Source organism: Rhyacophila brunnea, unplaced genomic scaffold (assembly GCF_057557595.1).
Source record: "Rhyacophila brunnea isolate RB1 unplaced genomic scaffold, BYU_Rbru_1.0 scaffold_8, whole genome shotgun sequence".
NCBI classification, from domain to species: Eukaryota; Metazoa; Arthropoda; class Insecta; order Trichoptera; family Rhyacophilidae; genus Rhyacophila; species Rhyacophila brunnea.
In genome coordinates, this window is record NW_028233350.1 from 15497594 (window position 1) to 15522237 (window position 24644).

Sequence of the window (24644 nt, forward strand, 5' to 3'; positions counted from 1 at the left end):
ATATAAAAATAATTATAACCTGTCAGCCAACCGAAGAAAAACTATGTTCAATACATTGGATGCTAAAGACGCGCCCAGAGGTGGACATTCGATATAATTAGCATACTATTTAAATGTGGTAATTAAAAAGTAATTATCTAGTCAGCAGTCAATGTGTAACTACTTTGAAACTGTACCCAGACAATTTACTGCGCACACAATAATTGCACGCGCGAATAGTATATTCAAAAAACTATTACTAACTACAAAAACTGAATCACTTGGTTTCACAATAATTAACGTTTAATAAATGATAATAAAGTAGTGCAGTGTTTCCTTTATAATATTAATAGATACTAACGACCGATGGTACATGATTTAATTTGAATTTAAATTCTAATGGATTTAAGTTTTGTACTATTCCATCATGTGAGCCGTTTTTTGCGACTCAGGTATCGAGGTGTCGGGGTGCCGAAAGGCGAAACCCGGGTCACAAAAACCGACTCAAATGGAATAGTACAAAACTTAAATCCATTAGTTTCCTTATTAGTTCTGAATAATTTAAGTTGATAGACAATTAAATAAGTTATACCCGTATATATATTTCTAAATAATGCAATAACCATAAAGTAACTTTATTTATTTAAAAAAGATCGTGTACAGTAGGTATCTACATACACATTTCTAATGGTAAGTGGGCGGGAATGTATGAGAAGAAGTTGGAGTGTTATGAGTGTTATGACCGTTATTCAAGAATTCCCGAATTCAAGAATATTTGATTCTAGAAAATTCAAAATTAATTTATTATAGAAATAGCATTTTTTTTGCAAATTTTCCCAAAAACACACGGTTCAAATCCGAAGTCGGGAGATGTTATATATATAATTTTTTTGTAAGAATTACTGAGATTATTAATGAACAAATGAGAATTTCGAAATTACTGAAAAAAAATCTCGATAACAACTTCATGGAAATACAAAATAAAATGCAGATGATAATGCCATATCAAGAATGACTGCGAATTATTGAATAATGGAACACTGAAAAATTAATGCTACTAATCTAAAAGCGGTCTATTATTTCAAAAATAGAAGCCTATTTTAAGATAGTCGAAAATTTATAAAACTGAATAATAATTACCCAAATGTTTATATGAATAATGGCATACTTGTAATAGTAAAATAGAAATCACGGAAAGAGGTTTTTTTATATCAAGATAACAATAAATTCAAATGACAGAAGAGTGCTTTTAAAATTCAGCTGATTTGAGTGGAAGTTATTAACGCGACATTGTTATGCTAACTATTTCGAAACGTAAAATAGAGCTATCAAATTTGTTACCCAAGTCAGTTTGTTGTTTGTGAAAAGTTTTGTTAACAACTCTACTTTGAGCATTAAAATATATCATGGAAATACACGGGGAACGAAACTAATTACATTAATCTTTACCTGTATGTTTTGAACGGGTAAGTTTTGTGAAAATTACCAAGCATTCATAATCACTTCATAAAAAACTCGGGAAAATATTACTTGTAATTTGGACAGTTTAAGAAGTATTACAAAACGTTTAATTTTAACTAGTGTGAAGTAACTGTGAATACTGAATAGAATAGATTTGCATTAAAATTTTTACTGACAGTGAGTTATTTAAAAAGTAAGTTTAATACAAAGTTAACGTACCTGTATAATATTTCTCAGTATGCGTAGACGAGGGCAATAAAAATTCATGACTGAATCTCGACGGAGCCATTTTTTGTCCGGCATTTCTATTCTTTTTCTTTTGATGGGTTCGGAAAATTTATTCAGACAAATTTTCCCGATTCGGATTCCTCGGCACATTACGCGTATAATTTTATTATGTATCATAGATACGGAATCACGAAAACAAATGTTGTTTATGGAAGGTAGTGGAGAAGGCACAAAAAATGCTATTCAACACTGAAATATATAATCAAAATAGATAATAATATGATGTATGCTAAAATTATTAAATACAGACAGCGTATCATATTTTACCCATAATAAAAAGTATTGTATGTGACTTCTATATGCAGTAGAAGTAATTCTTAATAATAATCATTAAAATGATTAACCATACGATACATAAAAAGACGAATAAAATCACGAGTCAAGACATAAACATATTCATTTTAAGAAAATTATATAAAAATATTTTGTATTTGCACAAGAAAATCGTGTTCTCACACCGAATAAAGATTAAAATGATTAATTAATTTATTTTTGAATCAATCAATAAGTTATGTTATAATCAATAACCTGACAATGACACCGTCTACTATTTTTCCTGATAATATTGATACTAAATTATGAACCTTGCTTCTTCGTGTACATAAGAATCTCATAATTTGCAATTTGAAAGCTTGTTCCAAAATTTTACTATAATACACAGAAAATATACTTGTCCAGAAACTTGTACGCTTACAGTCCGACGTATCACACTTCAATATGAAATGTTGTTAGGAAATATATGGCCGTATATTAAAGACCGTCCAACCTCTTTGGGTCGTATAGCACTGACATAAAATTCATGTCTAAATAAAACACGCTTCTTGTCGTTTACACTTTACAGGAAGCCAGTAGAAAACAAATTTTGAAAATAGCCGATATACTGGATTATTTGTTAGGTTAGACCGTATAGTATACGGTCATCTCTTTCCAATAAGAAAGCCTATGGCGAAGTGTGCCACGGTGAAATGTTTTACGTACAATTTACATGTAACCGAAAATATAACGGTGGAAAACACTTAGCGCCCTTGATTTGGTCTGTCTATCTGGATAAAGCTCTTCCGCGTTCTCCCTAATTTTCGATCTGACCAAATAACATAAATTTCTCCAGGCTGACATCTACTCTGCGGGCAATACTACCGAAAAATTGAAGAACGTGTCCCAAACATGTGACATTTTCACTATAAATTAATATAAATACGTGTCAGAAAATAAAAAAGAAAATATGGGGTTTTTACTGGTTTTTACGTATCTATTCCCGTAATGGAAATTTTGTCCGGGTTTGAAATACATAGTAATTAAATTACAGATTGTTCTTAAAAGTCAATGGTTACGCAAGTTCCGTAGTAATAAATTAAATGTCAAATATTTGTTATATATTATTCGATCAATAGTTCAAACACAAAACAGAAAAATAAATCTGTTGATTCATCTACTTTTTTTATAACACGCGTATTACGTTTCAATTTCTCATCTCTCAGATCGATACAATTCAAAAAAAATCCACAAGACAAAGTGTGTCTACGAAGAAAAGCCTCAGAAAATGTATGCGATTCGTAAAATAATGTATGACATCAGTGGAGCCCGTATGTCTGAAACCAAACGACCGAGAGTCTGTACCGTCTGCACACCCCACCGCCTTACACAGCCTCCCTTCAAGCAAAAGCCTTATCGCATAAAGCTCAGTAGAACAGTATCGAGATGAGAGCTTTTAAGCTCTTTCGTAGCTGGAGCAAGTATAGCGGACGAGAGCACTAGACCCGTTGCAAAATGACATTGCGATTATGTTAAACTTTAAAAGCTTTCGGACAGGGTAGTGTGTTCAGAATGGAGATTGAAAAACAATGACTTAAATTAGCATAATCGTCCGGATGTCGTACGAATAATATAGTGCAAATGGTCAGTTTTCCAGGAAACTACGGACGATATATTTGAATTTGGAATAAATCAATAATAAAAAGCAAGGTTAAAAGAACTTATTACCACGTTTTTATTAGCTCGTATTTTTGTTTGTCCAGTACAATTTTTTTCTTGTTTTTACAAGATTTGTATTGGACGATTGAAGATTTTTAACTAACTTCCCGACTAGCTAGACATTCTAAACTTTTAGAATATATCAGAACACGGCGACAATGCATTCTTTTAATACCTTTAGCCATCTTTAACCAGAATTGAATTCATTTTCAGTTAATTCTGTTTTGTATGGAAAGTTATTATTGTTGGTTGCTAAAGGGGTCTTAGCAACTAAATTATTAATATATACGTGCGTTACTATGGAAATCAATATGAAATGTCAAAATGACATTTTAGTATTCTATATTTATTCAGTATTTCTATCAAGTACAAAAAAAGTATATATTAATACATAGAATTGTCAAGTATAATTATATATTAATACATATATTATATGATTCAACAGAAAATTAAAAAACGTGGTATATAAAAAGTTCTTTTTATCTTGTAATTATTTTTTTAAATGATGGTGACCAATATACAAACCAAACTATGAATAACATAAAAAATACCCCTACAGGCTAGTGTCAAAGTAGATAATTGAATAAACGGACAATTGCAAGCACATGTCACAAGCTCGCAAGTTCATTATTAAAATAATATCCATTGATCACTGTAACATTACAAAATAATATGGTTTATTTACCACATATAACGTTTAATGCTCCGACTATTTCATTTAGAATTTTAAATAATTCGGGATTTCAATTGAATTGCACCAGTATATTTTTCATTTATCTATTCCTGAATAATGCTGCAATCACAAATACATGTCAAAAAACCATGTTAAATATATATTTGTTTGTCATATACGATTAATTTTCCGTAGCCCAGAAACTGTACCTCCACCTCACTTCATCATTCCACTACTGCTATCTGAACATTTCACCTACACGTGATGAATAATTGAAAAGTATACAATGTTGCATTGGAATATTTTAAAGCGAGTCCGTAATGTTTTATTTGTGTGGATGAATTGGAAATAGAAAACAAAATAGCATACTATAGTCTTCTTGCTATGTTTAGTAATCATATTAGTGATTTTACGACACTATTTTTCGTCTAAATAAAAATAGTGAATTTAAGACAAACTTCTTTAGACTTCTAGTAATAGCAAGGCGTTTTTACCTAAGTTTGTCTCTAATAAATTTCTCAAGTGCAAAATTTGATGAATGGGAAATGCGCATGACTTGAGAGTTAATTCCATCACTAAATGTAGTATTTGTTTAGGTTTATTTCCATCTAAGTACTTACATATAAAAGCTTCAGCTCCATAGAATATGTATAGTCTTCGATATATTTGTTAAAACATTATATTTTATTGAAGTATTTGGTTTCGTTTGTTTAGTACTTAGTTATAATAAGATTATGAAGTTTTAACTACAGTATTGGCGTTAGTCAAATACAAACAATGATTTTATTGTGTCATTATAATTTATAATCACCTATTTACAACTCATTCAAAAATACTTTCTATCGCTCATTATTATTCACTGTACTCTTTTTCTATGTGTACCTATAAGTATAGTAAGAAAATTCCTACTGTAAGGTAATTTCGTTGAATATTATATTAAGTCATAAATTATAACGTTTATTTCCGACAGAAACTTGTCCCCTTGACCATTACCAATGCCAACAAAAGTAAAAGTGTGATATCACGACTCAAAATGATGTCTCCTGCTTAACTCGGCGATTTATTGTAACTATGCCGGGTTTCTACATTTCAAGCTCACGAACTATGCCACTATGACAATTTGTCACGTAGTTTTTTCGTCTGAATTAGCCCCAATCACGTGAAGGGTTTCTATCCGCCCCCGAAAGAGTCAGCTTGAAAATCTGTGTCTAAATGAATGGAAGATAAATACTTTTTTGTTTTGTAAAAAGGGCGAATTAACCAAAATGTTATTTCACAGGAGGAGGAATTTTAACTTTTGACATTTATTTATTAATTACCTGTAGATGATTATGTCTAACAAGTGTATAATAAAGCTTACAAAGAATACTGTCTTTATAATAGGCTTTATAATATAATATTTTAAAAGGCCTAATATGTCACATTCGCTTTTTATCCGTAACACTAAGTGGATATTCGCCCTTACGATTATCATTTTTAAATACTTTCCTTTGGAGATACAAATTCTCCATTTTTACACAACAAAGCTAGTGAGTTATATATTGTTTTTTCATTAAAATCTCAATTTTGCTAAAATTGTTGATTCGCCCTTTTTACAAAACACCGACTATAATTATGTATATTGTATAATTGATATTATATAAATTAACGTAATTCAAATTAAGGTATGTCTTCTACAGTTTTCTAAGATGTATAACGTACGCTAACTGAAATAGAAATGTTATTTTTAAATTTGATCTAAGGTGGAATATTACAATATAGCGAAAATATACAGATATCGAATATCGATACCCACTTACATCTTTTTCTTCTTATTGAAAAACCATAATATGTAATAGTTTCATAAATATACCTATTAGAAATTTAACCTACAAATCGGTATATCGTTGAGTACCTAACTAGACCAATCGCAAAGCAAGCAACAGACATGAGTTCAAATCATAGGATTTTTCTAATAATATGTGTATTATACAAAAGATTTTGAAAAGTTTATTATTCTTTCATCAATAGATACATTAGCTGCATAATTTCTTAGTATATGTTACTGTATTGAGAAAACCCGCCGATAGCACACGTATAGGTGACAATAATAATATAAGTCATATATTATCCAAGTGAAGGAGATTTTGTTGCAACACATGAGCGGTCACTGTTGTACATAATGAGGTTTGATTTTTTCGATGCACTCATACGACGTATCTACTATCTACACATGAAAATCGTATATTGCCCACATTCAGTTTGAGAAAATCCGGTTTAAAATTACATTGGCTGATAACCACTCTATAGCAATCAGTCGATATCTCATTGGCTGCATATCGTTCAATACTACTACGCCAACCAATGAATGGCTCCGAATGCGTTTTTTCAATTGATAGAAATTGTGTACGCATCAAATCTACTTGAATTTTTCTAAATGTCTATCTTAAGCGTCAATTACATTGAGCTTCTTTACGAGCTGTTTGTTGGCGAATTTATAATCTGCCTGTTAAGTCGCCCAGTGTAATCATCGAACAAGCTAACAAGCAGGTTGTAAACACTCTACCGAGAAAAGTTGAAAGCCGGTCAACTTTATACGCTACACGCCGGCGTGTGGACCTACTGCGTCTGCGCAGTAGAGCGCAGTAGAGCGCAGTAGCAACCTCCCGGTAAAAAAACGAACTACGTTCTGTCAAAATAGTCGCTGGCCTGTGGCTTCTCAGCGAATGGAAAGTTTTGTGTGTAATCATCAAATCGCAGTAGCTGAATCGCCCGCTTTTAAATTCGCCAATAAACAGCTCGTAAAGAAGCTCAATGTAGTTGAGGCCTTATACGGTAAATCAATGATTGTACAGAAGCTGCCAACTGGATTTTGATCAGGGGCATATATTTTTTTAAATCTTATAAATTCGAATGAATATTATTAGGGTTTTTTTTATCCTGATGTACAACGAAATTACGATTTCCAAATTTGAAAAATATATTATCATAATTGTATTAATACGTTATTCCCACTCCCTAGTGTAGGTTGAATGAATTTCAAACAAAACTAGTACAAAAGTCGGTTTGCATGTTTCGCCTGAAACACATTGTATTGGACTAAAATCCGCGAGGAAAGTAGTGTTGCCAAGATTTTTTATTAGATGTTTGTGAAGCTTTTCTAACTTATATATTTTTGTATTCAACGTATTTGGAGAAATCCTGACAACGGTTAGTAATTAAGGTCATCGATAAAGTACATAGGCCGACTGCCAAAATTAACGCAATTTGTGAAGCGTTTCAAAAATGTAAAGATCACTATAATTAATTTCTTTGTAATTAGATAGGACGCACACAGCTTAGTTGGTAGAGCATATTGACTCAAATCCAGTGGACGCGTGTTCAAGTCCCGCTGGAAGTCGTTTTTTTTCATTTTTTTTTTCTAGTAGTTACTTATATATTTTTCTGTTGTGTTTTCAAATTAGGAATGTTTATATATTTTCATTCAATAGTTCTAAATTCTTATGAAGGTTTGAATATATATTTTTTTAAAGATAATACGTATTATTTTGCTTAGTATATAAATATCTACGAATGCACTAAAAAGTAGCCATTGGAAACACTACCAGTGTGTCTATTCTATACTTATCGGCCGCTAAAGTGATACATATTATCAAACTTAGGGTAGGTTTGTATCAAAGTATTAGCACTTATTGTAACAATTATAATAAGTTGGTTGTAATTTTTGCAATAAGTGCTATATTTTAACAGCACCTCTCTTGGCTGTGATAAAATTTAGAGTGAGATAGCCAGTTTTGACTGTTAAGATGGCTAAATTATTGTAACAATTATAATAATACCACAATACAAATATGTAATAAAAATACTATCGATAGTTGCCGTGTGTATAGAATAAACCAGCAGATATACTAACCATTAGCTAATCAATATGGGCTGCAACCAGGTTTAGGTTTAGCAAGGCAATCAATTTTCCAGTTAAGCGTGAAGTTAGTAGTAATTAATTCGCTGCAATATTCCATTCGTAGAGCTAGATTAAGGCTCCTTGTTAACGATGTTCAGGATTTTATTATGTCTGCTGTGGTTTAGTGTCCGGCACGCTTGCCAACATAACAGAATAACGACAGTTTTCCGAGCCGCTGCCCTCTTCCCGCCAGGCGCCTGCAAATAATTCATGCCAACACAACGGAAAATAATAAGACTCGCGGGAAAAAATGCAGGATATTTATTTTATGGCGCAATTGTGTAGCTGTGAATTGGACCATAATATATTATCAAAGAGGGTGAGTAACCATTTCTTGAAATGCCACTGTGAAGATGCATTTTTTTCGGTTATGCTTTATTAATGGATTTTCTGTTATTTTAGATATCCAATACAATGCAGTTGGCAATAATTTATTTATAGCAGAATTATCTAACCCAGTCCAACATAATATACACGCGGATTGCATAATATTAAAGGTTTGTTTTACTTGAACTTTTTAGACTTTATAGACATTTATATCCACCTTTACTTGTAAAATTTCAAACATTGAAATCTCGTGAATTAAACCACAAACAATCTAAAAATAGTTGCATTGATCCTAAAATTGGCAAATGAATCTTAAGTGAGTTAAATCCCGGACAAATGTATTGTTTTATAATACAGATGAATTTTAAATACATATCTATACTTTTGAGAAAAAAATAATTAATTTAATAAATTAATTACTATAAACATTGCGTACCTACATATCTGAACGTATACATTTTTATCAATGGAGGTAGACGTAAATGTCAGATTTAAATTATTTTGATATCATGTTAACAATGAATTAAAATCGAAGCCCCTTGGTGATGGGTTAAAAAATCAAGGGAAAACTTTTATATATCTACGTAAACTACAAAATAAACTTTTAATTAACTAATCCTTTGATTCAACGAATAATTCACAAGATTTAAGAATGTACCATTCTAATTGTTGAACATACATAATTTTTGAAAACCAATTCTGAGAATAATAGAAATATAAAAAATATTAAAAAATAGACATAGAATAGAATCCAATAGAAAAAATTGATTTAGAAGAGCGCTGATGAGCAGGTATTAAAAGGCCAATAGTTAAAATTTGTCGCAATTAGTATGTCGCCTCGTAGCATAGAGGTTAATGCGCGGACGGGGCGTAAACCAAGAGATGCTGTTTCAATTCCAGCCGAGTGGCTTACTTTTTTCAAAAAGATTGTTTCTATTGGTTATAATATATTTTCGCAGAAATGTTTTTAAAAAATTATGTACCTATGTAAAAAATAAACTATCAAACATTTGAAATTTAAATATTATTTAACTCTAGTGCTAAACCAAATAGACGTAGGGGTGAGTTATATGTATATAGTATTATATTGTATATAATGTCATCTTCAGTATGCCAATAACTTATGTCTTCACGAGATTATAACTATATTTTACAGAATAATTAGTGACGTGAGTTAGATGACGTATTAATACATTCTTTTTTTTAATAATTGCTTTATTATAAAAACACGAGTTTGGCTTACACTATCATCAATGGAAAAGATCGCTTTATTTTACTAATGTTTATCATATTTTAATATACATAGATGTAATAAAATATTACCTTCAATATCAATTCACATGTTCACATTCTTCTCGGTTTTTAATGTGAAAGTCTTTCCATTTCCGATTCAATTATTTCATATGTATATTATGTTGTATATATACTACACGTAGGTTGTATAATATCTAACATTGAAATTCGATTTAAATTTCGTGTTCAGTAGCTGTCTAAACTATCCGCCGGAGTTTATTGAATTACGACTGTAAAATGGCTGACACCTTTCAAATTTGAAAATGGAACAATGCGAGAAAATGGCGGATGGTCTGTCGAAAGCCACAAGGAGCCGTTGTAATTTAACCAATTGTAATAATTCATCGCTATGAAGTTTTGATATGTTCAAGGGTTTAAATTGTAAATAGTTTGTGCCTTCCGCGGTTTGTTTGCGATGTTTCCATGGCGCCAACCACCCACCCTTATTTCTAAATTTCAAAACAGCCTCAAACACCGCGCTAATGTATTACCAGTCTGACAAGGCGAAACTATAACGCTTCTGAATGTACAAAAAATGAGTTAATTTATTACCGTCCGTCGGGGGTTTATTGATTGAATCAGCGATAAACTATTGCGTAATGAAGGAGTGATCGATACATTTCCGTGTCAAAATTCTATGAATATGGTAAACAGACCGACATATTTTATCATGTTTGTTTTATAATGTGATCGATGAACGAACGATGTAAATTTTATCGAATACCCATGTACAATAATTTAAAGCATAGTATTGTTGTTTAATATTGTTTGATACTGTCTTCATAATATCACAGCCCTTACATAAAAAAATCATTAATTTATAAAAACTAATGTATTTTTATATGTTACACAGGGAACCAATGAAATAATGGGAACTAAAATACCTAACGGATGTGGAGTAACAGGTAATCGATCTCGAGTGTTGAAGAATTGGGATAAACTTAAACACGTGTCAAAAATACGCTTGTCCTTCGTTCTGATAACTGATTCCTCGGATTATGCACTGACGCTCATTCAATATTGGTGTATTTGAAGGTTGCAACACACACTATTGCGCGTCTATAATGTGCGGCTCATTTTCGTAGGACACTCACGCATTCAAAATCCTGCGTCAAATTGTAGTGTATTTGGGTTCTTTTCTGTGATGGTACACTAATAAACTCTTTAAAAAATGCTTTTTTGATTCAAAATGTGTATATTGTTATTGCAATATTGTTTGTTTTTAATATCATCGTTATCATCATAGATTTTGTATCTACATATTATTGTGTGCTGATAATTTATATTTAACATTTATAACAAACTATTTTACACACAAAGATGTTGAATCTTCTTCCGTATAGAATCTTTCCTTACAAAAATTAGTGAAGTAAATTCAAGTGTGACGTGTGTTTTTTGTATAAAAAAAACTGTAGGAGTGGTCTCTCATTTCAGAATAATATATTAAAAATTAGTGTTAAGTCCTTTTTGCCTGATATTCATAATAATGTGTCGCTAGATTTCAAAATCAACAAAGTCCATAATAGATGAATAGGAGAAAAACAGCTTTTTGTTTCCTCAAATACACAGTCACAAGGGTGAAATTTTATATTATTTCGAGTATAGAATATTTAAAATTAATAAATTCCACATTTTGATAATGCAGAAATGTTAGAAAGCTGTAGTTCTTCAGCAATTCACAAAAAAGTCAAAAATACCATTGGCTGATATTGAAATCTAGCGACACATAATATGTCTATAGGCTCCATTTATATAGAAGATTATAATCAACATATTTGATTACATCGCATACACTCGTTTTCATAAAATAAGCTAGATCGCCATACTGAATAAAGAATATAATTAAGACATAGACAACACTTCTGATAAATTAGATAAAACGTTGTCCTAGTACAAAAAAACTGGTTGATTATTATTATATGATATTGGTTACGAATACAGATAAAGTAGTAATTGAAGTTTCATAAATATATTATTACTCACTGACAGAATAACGATGAAGAATTGTAAGATCGAATCTGAGAAATTAATATACATAAGTACATAACACAAAGTTTAAAATTACGGCCAATATATAGTAAATAATTACAAGATAAAAATAACTTTTTATATGCAACGTTTTTAAATTTTCTGTTGAATTATTATGCTCAATATGCTCAAACTTGTACTTGATATGAAGTAAATAAAAAATAAACAAACTAACAGATATAGAATACTGAAATGTCATTTTGATTTCCATAGTAACGCACGTTTATATATTCAATTTAGTTGCTAGTTGTGCTAGGACCACCCACTTAGCAACCAATACTAGTGGATTGGATTACGGATTTCTTCCGAAATAACTTTTCATACAAAACAGAATTAACTGAAAATGAATTCAGTTCTACTTAAAGATGGCAAGAGTATTAAAAGAATGCATTGGCATCGTCTTTTGATATATTCTAAAAGTTTCAAATGTCTAGCTAGTCGGGAAGTTAGTTAAAAATCGATTGCAAGATTTGTACCAGACAAATAAGAATACGAGCTAATAAAAACGTTGTAAAACATGAAAAATTTTCAAAGACAATTACTCACATAGTAAATATTAATTATGTTTTTGAATTAATAAATTTACAGATGAAAAACAAATAGAAAATGCTTCCAACATGAATCGCCAATTCTCATTTCACGAAAGGGTTCAGATATAATAAGACCTCGCCATTATGTTTAAAACCCCTGTTAAAATTTAATTAAGGTGTACTAATTAAATTTAACAATTGCGAACGCATATTTATCTACAAATTATACTGCAGATTACACAACCCATCCGTACAATGGACGGCACCATTTAGCTAAATGCGCATCGAATGGGAATGTTTGCAGTGGGGTAATTTCGCAAATTACCCCAGATATGATCTACTTATTCAATTCGTTGACCAGGATAAGCCCGTACTAATTTATCTCGTTTTGTCCCCAAGGGGTGAGACACCCCTCCCGAAACAGGTTGTGATGGTTTGGGTGTACTTTTTTTAGGGTCACCGGGCGTTGTAATTCTATATTTGATAATGTTATTTATTTAATTTGATATTTTATTATGCACATTATTTGGAAAGATACTTGTATAAACAATGTAACTGTTTTTCATAGTGTGAAAAAATCAGAATTTTGTTAATTGAAAATATCTTTGGAGAATTGTAATACTCAATACTTATTGTATTGCTGTTGTGTCAAAAAATTACGAATTTCGTTTAAAAGATAATAAAATATAATTTAAATTTTTTCTTTAAATAACCACGAAAGCTTTTGGGTTTACTTTTTTTATAATAAATGACTAACTTATGCAAATTAATGAGAAAATTATTTTGAAGTAAATCAAACCCGAGTCATCTGTCAACACTTTATTTTTGATAAAATCCTAAGCAGTTAAATACTTTATTGCTAAAATACTAAATTACTAAAAATATTGTTTGATGTGTAATTTGAAAACTTAAATACAAAAAAAAATATTGAAGTATTTGGTACCTAGGTATATCAGGGTTTAAGATACAGCTAAAAATATCTTGGGTAGACAAATTTATATTGGATACATTTTTTTTAGAATTATTAATAACCATGTCCTTGCTTTTTCGTACAAGGTGGTTGTTAGTAATTTTGAACAATCAAAAACACCCAGACTTTGAGAAAAACACATAAATGTTTTTGTCATGACCGGGAATCGAACCCAGAACTCTCGGGTGAAAGGCCACCGCCTTACCCACTGCACCACGAGAGCCGCTATTGGATACATTGGAACATACAAAATGGATGAAGAAGGCAAGGAAAGTTTTTTCTACAATAAAATTATTGAAATTATACAATTTCTTACGATAACAGTAACATCTATGATATGCAATAATTTATTTCGGAAATTTGTTATAAATAATATTAATTTTAATAAAGAAAAAGTGAATATTAAAATTATTATAACATTACAGCAATACCATACAATAATTATTATTAATTTATATTTGTTTTATGTAGTTACAAGATGCATCTAAATTTGTGTCTTTCAATCCAACGTTTTCCCGTCCGATTTACTCATCGAAAACTTCCTAGTTGGTTGCATTTGTCTATGTTTGCTATGTAATTGAAGATGTTTAGAACGATTTTCCGAGCTAAACAAACAAACAGTGCCAATCAATTAAGATGTCGCTCATATATCTACCGTCTTTTTAAGAAGTCAAATCTTGGGATGTTAAAAATATTAATATAGGGGTGTTTTCAGTAGAATAGTCTCGTTACATGAATGGAAATAAAATTACAAGTAAAAAGAACTTTTTATATACCACGTTTTTAAATTTTCTGTTGAATCATAATATAAACTTGAAAATTCTATGTATTAATAATTTAGGTCAAATAAGGCAATCGTCAACAAATCATTTTTTTGCTATTTTGCAACAAACAAACAAATATAGAATACTGAAATGTCATTTTGATTTCCATCGTAACGGACGTATATATTAATAATTTAGTTGCTAGGACCACAACCTTACCAACAGATTTCTTCCGAAATAACTTTTACCATACAAAACAAAATTAACTAAAGATGAATTCAATTCTACTTAAATATGGCTAATTCTGATATATTCTAATAGTTTCAAATGTCCAGCTAGTCGGTAAGTTAGTTAAAAATCGATTGCAAGATTTGTACTGGATAAACAACCACCGGACAAACATATACAATACGAGCTAAGAAAAACGTGATAAAAAAGCGTCACTATAGAATATTTAAACGTAAAACAAAAGAGGTACGGAATAAATGCGATAAAAATGTACTAGACGTTTATTCGTTCATTTCACCTGCTTCCATAGACAAACTTTACTTTCGTGAAACGTTCCGTTTAAGTATCGCGAATTTATGGTAAGCATACAGAATTCCGGCACAATATGAGCGGTCGGTAAATGTATTTTGTGTGTTCGCTTGACAAATGAGTCAATTTGCCATCCCAAACTAGGCACTGGAGTATTGTTCGATGCCAGGCCTTACTTAACAGCGACGTGAAATATTTCATAGCCTAAGATTTAATTAATGTTTCAAATTGTAAGTGATCTCCTCGTAAATCATCCCGTTAAATATTAGCTTTGTTACTAAGTACTTTTAGATATTTAATAACATTATAAGTAAGTAAATATAATATTAAAACGTTGCTTGAAAGACACTGATTTTTTAAACTCAACACAACCTAAAATACTAGGGGCGGCAGGTTATATGAAAGTATGGTGAAGCAGGCAAGTATGGCGAAAAAGTATGGTGAGGCAGGCTGGTAATCAATTTGCGGCAAAATTTCCACGTTAACATTATATTATATTATGCGTACGTTATAATGACCAAAGTAAATCCTCCGTGATGCCCTGCATTTTTTTTTATCGCGTCGCTATTTCTCTCGGCTGTCGGCTATTATTGGCCTGCTTCATTCAGTTGTATGAGAAAGCCGATTCTTTGCCCCTCTTTTTATTTAAAATGCTAAAATATGTCTGCTTTCCTATTCATCATCATAATCATCAGCCTGAATCTATCCACTGCTGGATGAAGGCCTCTTCAAGCTGCTTCCACTTCTCTCGGTCCTGTGAATCGTGTTGCCACGTACTTTCGCAGAACTTTATCATTTCATCGATCCAGCGGCCTCTAGGTCTACCTTGCGGACGTTTTGTACTTCTTGGATACCACTGGATGACTAGATTTGTTCAACGATTATCTCTTATTCGAGCTATGTGTCCAGCCCATCTCCATTTGAGGCTTTTAATAAACTCTATTACATCGCAAACCTTTGTCTGCTTCCTTACCCACTCATTCCTCTTTTTATCCTTTCGCGTTATGCCCAGCATGCCCTCTCCATACTACATTGTGCTACTCTAAGTTTCTGGATCTCTCTTTTACTTAGGGTCCATGTTTCACACGCGATCACGGGAAGCAAACACTGATTGAACACTTTGCGCTTTAGTCACAGTGGAAGGTCACTTTTGGACACATTATTCAGGCGGCCAAAAGCATTCCAGCCTAACTTTACTCTGCGAACAATTTCTGCTTACTGCTATATATATTATACTTAATTTCTGCTTAATTAGCTTTACTCTGCAAACTTTTCTATTACTTTCTATTATTTCTACTCGTCTATTCCCAAAAAATAGACGAGAATTACGCATTTAATTTTGATATCTAAAAAGGGTCAACATACTTCAGAATGCGGGTTAATACAGATTATTTTATCATGAAAATAGAACATAGTTACAGGTTCATGATATCCTCAATGATTAACTATCATTCATTATTATTATTAGATGCATCGTATATTAGAATAACCGTTACAATTACGATCTATCGAAATAAAAGCGTATAAAAATTCTCAAAATGTATGTACCTAGTCATAGCGTGTGCGTCAAAGCCTGAGGAAGTCATATCTGTAATTAGTAGCATGGGCCCCACACCGTAAAGCGGGCCCCAGGCTAGGAGCTTTGGTGGGCCCCCCTACCTATCGCTGAGGATAAAGACAGTGTGACGCTCTACAGTAGCGTTTTCCAAATGGTGTACGCGGAAAAAATAATGTGTATATTTAGTGTTTTATTGTATATTTCAATACATCCATTTGAATTATGGAGATGTCGAGTGTTGATACACAATTAAAAATTGTATCGTACAACTACATAATTTTAAACAATAATATTGTTGAAGGAAAATAGCGTGATGTGTGTTTATCTCACTTATCTGGTCGACTCGCCTCGTCGGGCTCCCAGGCTAGAGCCCTGTCAGCCCTCCCCCTTGTGGGGGCCATGATTAGTAGCCTAGGTCTTGTTTGATAATTAAGTATATCACTAATAATTTCGAAAAATGTATGCTATAGCTGTTATTTAATTTACATATTGGAGAGGACAAGGAAGAACTTATTCTAGACGAGAGGTTCACTGTTGGATTCAGGATGCGCCTGCTTGAATGCGCTAATAACAAAATATTGATAAACGAAAATAAATGATTCTTTATATTAAATATTAAACAGATTAATTAAAATATTGTACACAAATAGGTAGATTGTTTTCCGAATTGTTTGAAATCGGTGCAAAAATGGAAAAACAAACTTACCTAGAACGTAATCATATTTCTCTCCTAAATCCCGTATTTTAAAGTCATATTTTCACTGTTTAATAGGTACAATGAAAAAGTGGCATATGAACTGCGCAGTTATGCTTCGTTTTTGTTAACCTTTAAAAACTATGCATGTTCTATTATAAAATAAGCAAGTACGTAGGAATTCGTAAAATTGTAGGATATTGGCTCTACATTAAAATTATGGCAATTTCATTGAAAAAATATCTATATGTCACTCCCTACTCGACCATAAACCTGCTCCTGATAAAAAAAAATCAGTTGGGAACTCCTGTTCTAGTAGACAGACAACATCCAAAGTGTAAATATATATATTACACAATGCTATTAACATAGTCTGGTGGCGGTCCGACTGATATTATGTAATAAGATACGTATTATTTAATTAATTTCAACAATCATATTATACATATTTAATAAAACCGGACGTAAGTAGGTACTTTCTTTGCAAGGATATAAAATGCGCATTTATTTTATGCGAATGCGCAAACACTGACAATATCCAATCAAATTATATCATAATAATTGACAACGTGGTGGAAAAGTTCGTGGAGGGCCCTGGGCTCCTCTAGTTGCCATAATCATTCCGATCTAACCTCCAGTGTCTATTTAATCCGAGATGCAGATTGCAATGCTTATCCCGGTTTACACAATCTTACCACAGTAACTCCGGCCTTCCAACGCACTGATCAGACAGTTTCACATGAAAGACTTTCCAGTCTGGTCGATCCAGTCCATTCATTTGACATCTCCAGCACATCTTAGTCGGGGAATTTAGATTGTAAAGAAATTCGATAAAGATGTTATTAAAAGCATTAACATAGTGTTACCACATTGCGTTGTAATTAAATTTAGGCATCGTTTAAATATCGAATGTAAGATATATTTTTTATCATATAAATTTAGGACGCTCTATTTAAACGCCATAGACTAAGGCTAGAGTAAAAAATGTAGAACTGACAAAAAACGTTAAGTTGGTAACAATGATTGGTAAAATAGTTAAGAAACTGGCAAAGGACCTGGCGAAGAAAACGACGAATTAAAATAATTTAGGTACGGCTATCCCAGCCGTTATGCGTCATTGTTCAATAGTAGTTCCGAACTCACCTGATTTTTAAATCAATAAACGTAATAATAACATTGTAAACTGTAAAGATAAGATAAATTTTAAGTGTTAAAAATGTGCACACATTTTGTCAAATCTAATCTCGGGCTAAAAGAAGCATTCTTTTTTTAATGCGATGATATTGTAAATTCAAAAATCATTGTTAGTATTCACGGCTCGTCAACTTTACGATATTTTGGTATTTTTATACTTTACAACATTACGTCAACATATTAGGTATTTCACCATTTCCAATCGAAGATACTATTCATATTCGACCGGTTCCTGCTGAGAATTGGTTGCTAGCCAATCGCTCCTCACTAGAACCGTCCGTACGCTATATCTGAGCACACAATATATTGATTAAAAACCAACGTGTGAATTTGGCTCAACAGCGGAATTTCGAACCCCTTTTTTGCTCTACGGCAGCCACATAATTGATAGTACACTTGCCATATAATTCTAAAATTTAAGAATGATTTTTTTATAAACTATTGACAACGTAGATATTTCAAAGTCTGGATAAATCCTAGTTTATTAAAATTATTAGCAAGTATAAGTACGTTATAAAAAATAAATAATGGAGTGATCCGCGACGTCGGTTAATAATTAAAGAATTAATTGATATCTAATCGTTTAAATATTTAAGTTAATTTTCTTTATAAACAGTAATAGACTATAATTTTTGACATCGGTATATTTAGCATATACATAAATCTTAAATAAGAGTCACATTTTCAATAATTCTTATATTCAATTGTCTAATAATAAATCTGTCATATTCTATTATTTTTCTTACAATAATTTAATTGTAATGACGCTGCACACCAATGAGAATGGTAATATTTTCAAGAAATTCAATGTTTAATATGTGCTTGGTGGGTAGTCTATGATAATTTATAAAATGTGTGTATCATTTGGCATTGAATTGAATACGCTCAACATAATATTATGAGTTAGTTAAACACGCGTCAGGAAAACCATTTTTATAATTGTAGTGAATTTATAAAAAAAGATAGGTAATTTTTATTTTCCTAAAACAACGTTTTGAAAGGTCTGTTATTTTTTTTGCATAGGATAAAGTGTTCTTATCTTTAAGAGTTAGTACACACATTTATAATATTATCTACTATCATTCTACATTGTAACATTTTTACTGTAATACCTTCGAGTGTTTATATTGGCATATCGTTATTGTTTAAAAAGGTCAAGTTTCAAAAGAAGTCGAAAGGCACTTTTTTATTAATTTTTTTTGTTGACGAATTTAATATCGATCTTTTGATAATATAAATATAATTATTACGAAAAACATAATATGCAATGTATTAAAAAGATTTACATGTTTTCAATCGGATTTCATTCACGTGGTATAAATTTTCTTACTACGCACTATAGTATTGGCACGGAAAGAGGCATTGAACGCGAAACATCAGAACTAGGGATATATCGCTATCTTGGGCCTGTCCTTTAGGGTATTTTTATAAAAGTATTATAACATAATATTCTAGTCTCAGAATGTTATCGATATATCAGGAATAATTTTACCTACAAGTGTAGCTTGGGGATCATAAATATATACTTTAACATTTGCTTAACTCTGCACAATTCCAATTTATTTTAAAAACATTATTTTTAAGTCGATGACAAATGAAAATAGCTTTACTGCTATTCATATTACGTATTGGGGTGGTTCCTTAAAATAATGGGGAACATTTTTCAAAGGACGAAAAAGATTATTCGGAAAACATTATGGCTATTTGGAGGAATTAATTAATTTTTAGTTGTGTTCATATCGTAGCAAAAAATGATTTGGTACCAAATTTATAGGCGGACTTTAGGAAATCTTTCTCGGTTATTTTATATGATGCACGTTCCTAATTATAGATACCGGACAAGAATTTAGATATTCTTGTACAGCCTTTGATAGGCTTTTCAGCTGGTTTAAAATACATTATATTAATTTACAGATCAAAGATATAATAATTATATGCAATAAAACACCGTAGCTATTTCGGATTTTACACCATCTACGAGACCAATTATTAGCGATACTCTAACCATAAGACCACGGCCGATTTTGTGTGTTAATTGTATGTTATTAATTAATAGTTATAAACATATAATTATTTTTCATACTATAGCAGGTCATGAAGCCCAATGACATTAGTGAAGTGAAACAGTAGTGTAGTACTAGAAGTAAAACAATCACAAACACACACGCTTTGAGAAAATCACATAAATATATTGTGACCTCATCGGGAATCAAAACTGAATTCCCCGGATGAGAGACCAATGCCTTACGCACTGGACTACGTGGGGTATATGAAATTGCCGTTGATTCAAATTAGTACAAAAAATAAACTTTCTAATATGTTGAAGAAAATATTATTTTATGAAGATAACTTAATAATATATAGCGTATGTAACTTCCATATAATTATTATATGAAAGTGACGGTGGAAAGGGAGTAAACGTAAGTTTTGTCATACTGCAGATCCATTTGTAGCAAAATTCACATTTAGTGTGCTCCAGTAATGCTGCCAATGTAGAGAACATTAAGTGTTATATTATATGGCTACATACTGATTCAACTCATATTAAAATCGTCCTGAAATATAGAAATAGTACAAAATTAATTATATATGGAAACATTTCAATGCAGAATTATCAAGATTTAGTTTTTGTCAACTTACTGTATTAAGTACCTTTGTCAGTACCAACATACCGCTGTTTATTTATTTTAATGTCACTTAATAAAATCTTTAAAATATTATTGTCCAATATAGTAATATTTCATGCGATAGCCCGTTTTAAAACTGAAGAATTTGATTGTATTATTTGCATAACAGAGTGGCGTGATGTCGGCGAAAATCAGAGAAATGCGCCGATTAAAAAAACACAACGTGCCCATTGTCTAACTTTAGTAATCTCATGATTTTTTCCCCTAAATAACATCATACGATATATATATATCGTTTTACTTGAACATATATAATGGTAATGGGGCACAACTGCATTATAAATTAATAGTACTAATCAACCATAGAGATTTAAGTATTTGCCATATGAAAAAAAAAACATTTCCCACGTTTAAGAAAATCGCTTAGGTGCATTTCCGTGTACTAGTAATAAATACAATATTTACTGTCATATGATTGTCATGTCGAATGTCATAAAAAACTAAATTTACAATCAATTTAATACGTTGTGCGAGTAATGCTATTACTTATTGCATATTAAAATTTTTAGAATCTACATTGAATTGGTCTTATTAATTTTGTTGTTAAATTACCACGGGCCGAGAAATGTACCTGGCAGAATACCAAAACCAAGACTTCTAGGTTAGCATTAATAACCGAATTCTCACAGCATAGATTATCAATAATAGCGGAAACGACTAGACGTAGTTATCGTTGGAGATCGCGACCCTCAATAATGAGGGAACCGACAATTTTTAGATATGGAGTAATGCATTATAATATATGCTGCCGATTATGTACATACAACATCTTTAATATTTATTTCATATGTCTGACGGTCATACTAGGTACCTACAAGTTTCGCCATAAATAAATTGATGAATGGTTTTCCTACATTCCTGTGAAAATTGTATCACAGAATATTTAGTAGGTAATAAGTATATTAGTAATTAAATCAAAAGATAAAACAATCTGGGAAGTCAACTATCGAAGAAAATATTCAATAATTTTACCATTATAATGTTAAACAAATTCAACAATAAAAATATATTATGCTAAATATTTAAATCTTTAAAGTATTTAATATAACATTCCGGTATTATCACAACACTAACATTAAAATTTAAATATTACTGCTAGTATGCAAGAAAACGTATTTTAAAAAAAGTAGTTAATTACAGCATTCATTAATAACCAAGGTATGTATTTATTATTTATGGTCAATAATCGCGAATAAATATGTTGACAATTCGAATTTTCAGCGAATCAATCATTCAACAGCCTTATACAATAATTCAAATAAACATGAAAATTATCACAAACATCACGCACAAAATTTGTAGGTAGACTAATAATGCAAATGTCATAATGTAAAAACGAATTCAAATTTGGAACGTAATGATATTCTAATTATAAAATCAATGTTCCTCACAATGTTATCGTTGATCTGTTATAAAAAATAGTTTGTGATTCCTACTTGTAGTGTATTTACTAGGTAAAGCAATGCGGATATTTTCCTTCCAAAGACATTTTATGCGAGAAAAAAAACGAATTAATACATGTCACGTCTTTCGTAGTATTTCAGACCAAACTACGTTATATTTTTGCTTATAATCGACTTTTAATCACTGCAATGAAAAATAATATTGACAGGAAAAGAGTGAAAGAAAATCTTCCGTACTTCTGACGGTGAAAAAATACAACATAGCATGGTCTTACGTAAGAAATGGAAACAGTAAAAGTCTTCACATGTTTTTTTTTCAAACAATTATTTCCTACGTTTTATCGGGGAAAATGTCAAAATATACTTTTGTGGATCAATTAACCCGGTGGCTATTTCGGTACGTTATTTATGTGCAATATAAGACGCATTTTTACACATGCAGGTCACTAAACATTTTTATTTCTCCAAAGGGTGTACATTTGATCGAAAATAGTTTTTCATGGTAGCAATTTTGTATGGCTTCACCCGTGTCAAATTTTAATGTAAGGCGCATAGAGAAATAAATACATTTATGATAGCAATAATTGAAAGGGGGATTTGAGTGAGGTTCAGGTCGAGGGAGGGCAAGGAAATCGGTTGTCAGGGGGAGGGTGGTGACGGACACGCAACGGGGTGAGATCGGCCACTCCAGCCTTAAATATGGAGACACAAAAAAATGAAATCGACAGTAAAAATTGCGGTGGGACAGATAATCGATAAGACGGGGGTCGAAAAAAACAGAGGGTAGTACATACCGGGGGCCAGCCGCAGGCAGCAGGCCAGGCCGGCCAGTAGCGCCAGCAGGCCGGGCATTTCCTAGCGGTGCCGCATCCCTGGGCACCCGCGGCACGTGCGCGCGCTGCGGCTCGGCGCGGCAGACTGCCGCCCGGGCGGCGCGCGCTCGCATCGATACTCTCCCCTCTCTTTGCCTCGTCCCTCTAGCGAAGAAAGCCTTTCACCCTCACCCTCCCCCGACCCTCTAGCCTCTCCGCCGGCAACCCCAAGCGCTGCATCGCACGTGACCCCGATCGGCGCTGCAGCCGAGGACCTCTCGTTTCCACTTTTCGGAAATTCAAAAAACGGAAGTCAATCGCCGCGCGGGAAAATTTGACAGAACTTTGACAAACATTGATTCATTAAAATGTCTCACTTATAAATTATTCTCCCTTAAAATTAACAGAAATAATATACACAAACGGTCTGTAATCTTGAATACCAGTTATGGCAATAGAAAATATTGAAATAATATTGTTAATTATCCGGAAATTTATGCTGGCAACTATTATAATTTAGGAACGTGCCTCATGTAAAATAACCGAAAAAATTGCCTCCTTGTTGGTACCCGATCCCATCATCATGTTTTTGGTACAACCGAGGAAAATATCTTGCGTATATAAAAGTATTAGGTATTTCCGCAATTAAAAATGAATGTAACCATCCAAATGACCAGAATGTCTTCAAATGAATCTTTTTCATGCTTTACAAAATGACCTCCATTATTATGAGTAGCCACCATAATATTTTATGCAATATGCATTTATAGTTTAATTAATAATCATTGCTCGAAACGGACCGGAGCGCAGTTCCGGTTTGTGAAATCGGTAAAATTATCTCTCCGTCTGAGATAGATACGCCATATAACAAAAAAAACGAACACACTTATTTTTATAAAATACATACAAAATTTGACAACTATGTTCATTGTCGAGCGCTTCAGTTCGTAAACTTTTCCATTTCGAGCGCTGTTAATAACTATTTACAATGCTAAACGAGAATGTCAGGAACGCTATTTTCATTGTTTGGTCATATGCCATTGACTTTAAAATAAAGTTGTTTAAATTTTCATTACGCATTTCGGGTTTCATTATTATTGTAAAATGGAAAATTATTCGAAAGTATTTAAAAATTAGTATCATTGATCGTGAACCAAGCTATACATACTAATTAGTATCAACTGTGTAAAATCCTTAATATATTATGTAAGTAAAGGTATCTTATATTATGCCGATATCATTGTATGACTAGGCTTGCCAACATAACAATAATTTCATGAAATACCAGAAAGGATAATAATATGTCCAAGTTACCGCCATTTCCCTCCTTCAGATACTGCGTTGGACGCATCTTTTCGTTGCGCGTAGATTTCTTCTGGAGCATCGTCGTAAGTTCAGAAAGGATATGATGCGGGATAAACATTATTAAAATGTACCATTACACACAATGGTATACAATTTGGTATTAATACTTATAGTATATATACTACAAACATTTTAATTTATAAAACTACCCCACAAATTAAATATGGGCA

At 31.9% G+C, this 24644-nt stretch overlaps 1 protein-coding gene across 2 annotated transcripts in view; it reads right to left on the reverse strand.

Moving 5' to 3' along the window:
* The window catches only part of LOC147063956 (protein kinase C-binding protein NELL2-like), a 152762-nt gene extending 129554 nt beyond the window's left edge, over positions 1–23208 (reverse strand). For both annotated transcript variants that reach the window (XM_085958780.1, XM_085958779.1), the window contains exon 1: positions 23092–23208. In XM_085958780.1, the coding sequence (XP_085814906.1) occupies positions 23092–23149 (58 nt within the window). In that variant the 5' untranslated portion in view covers positions 23150–23208. The remainder of the gene's footprint in view (positions 1–23091) is intronic.
* Positions 23209–24644: the final 1436 nt, after the last annotated feature.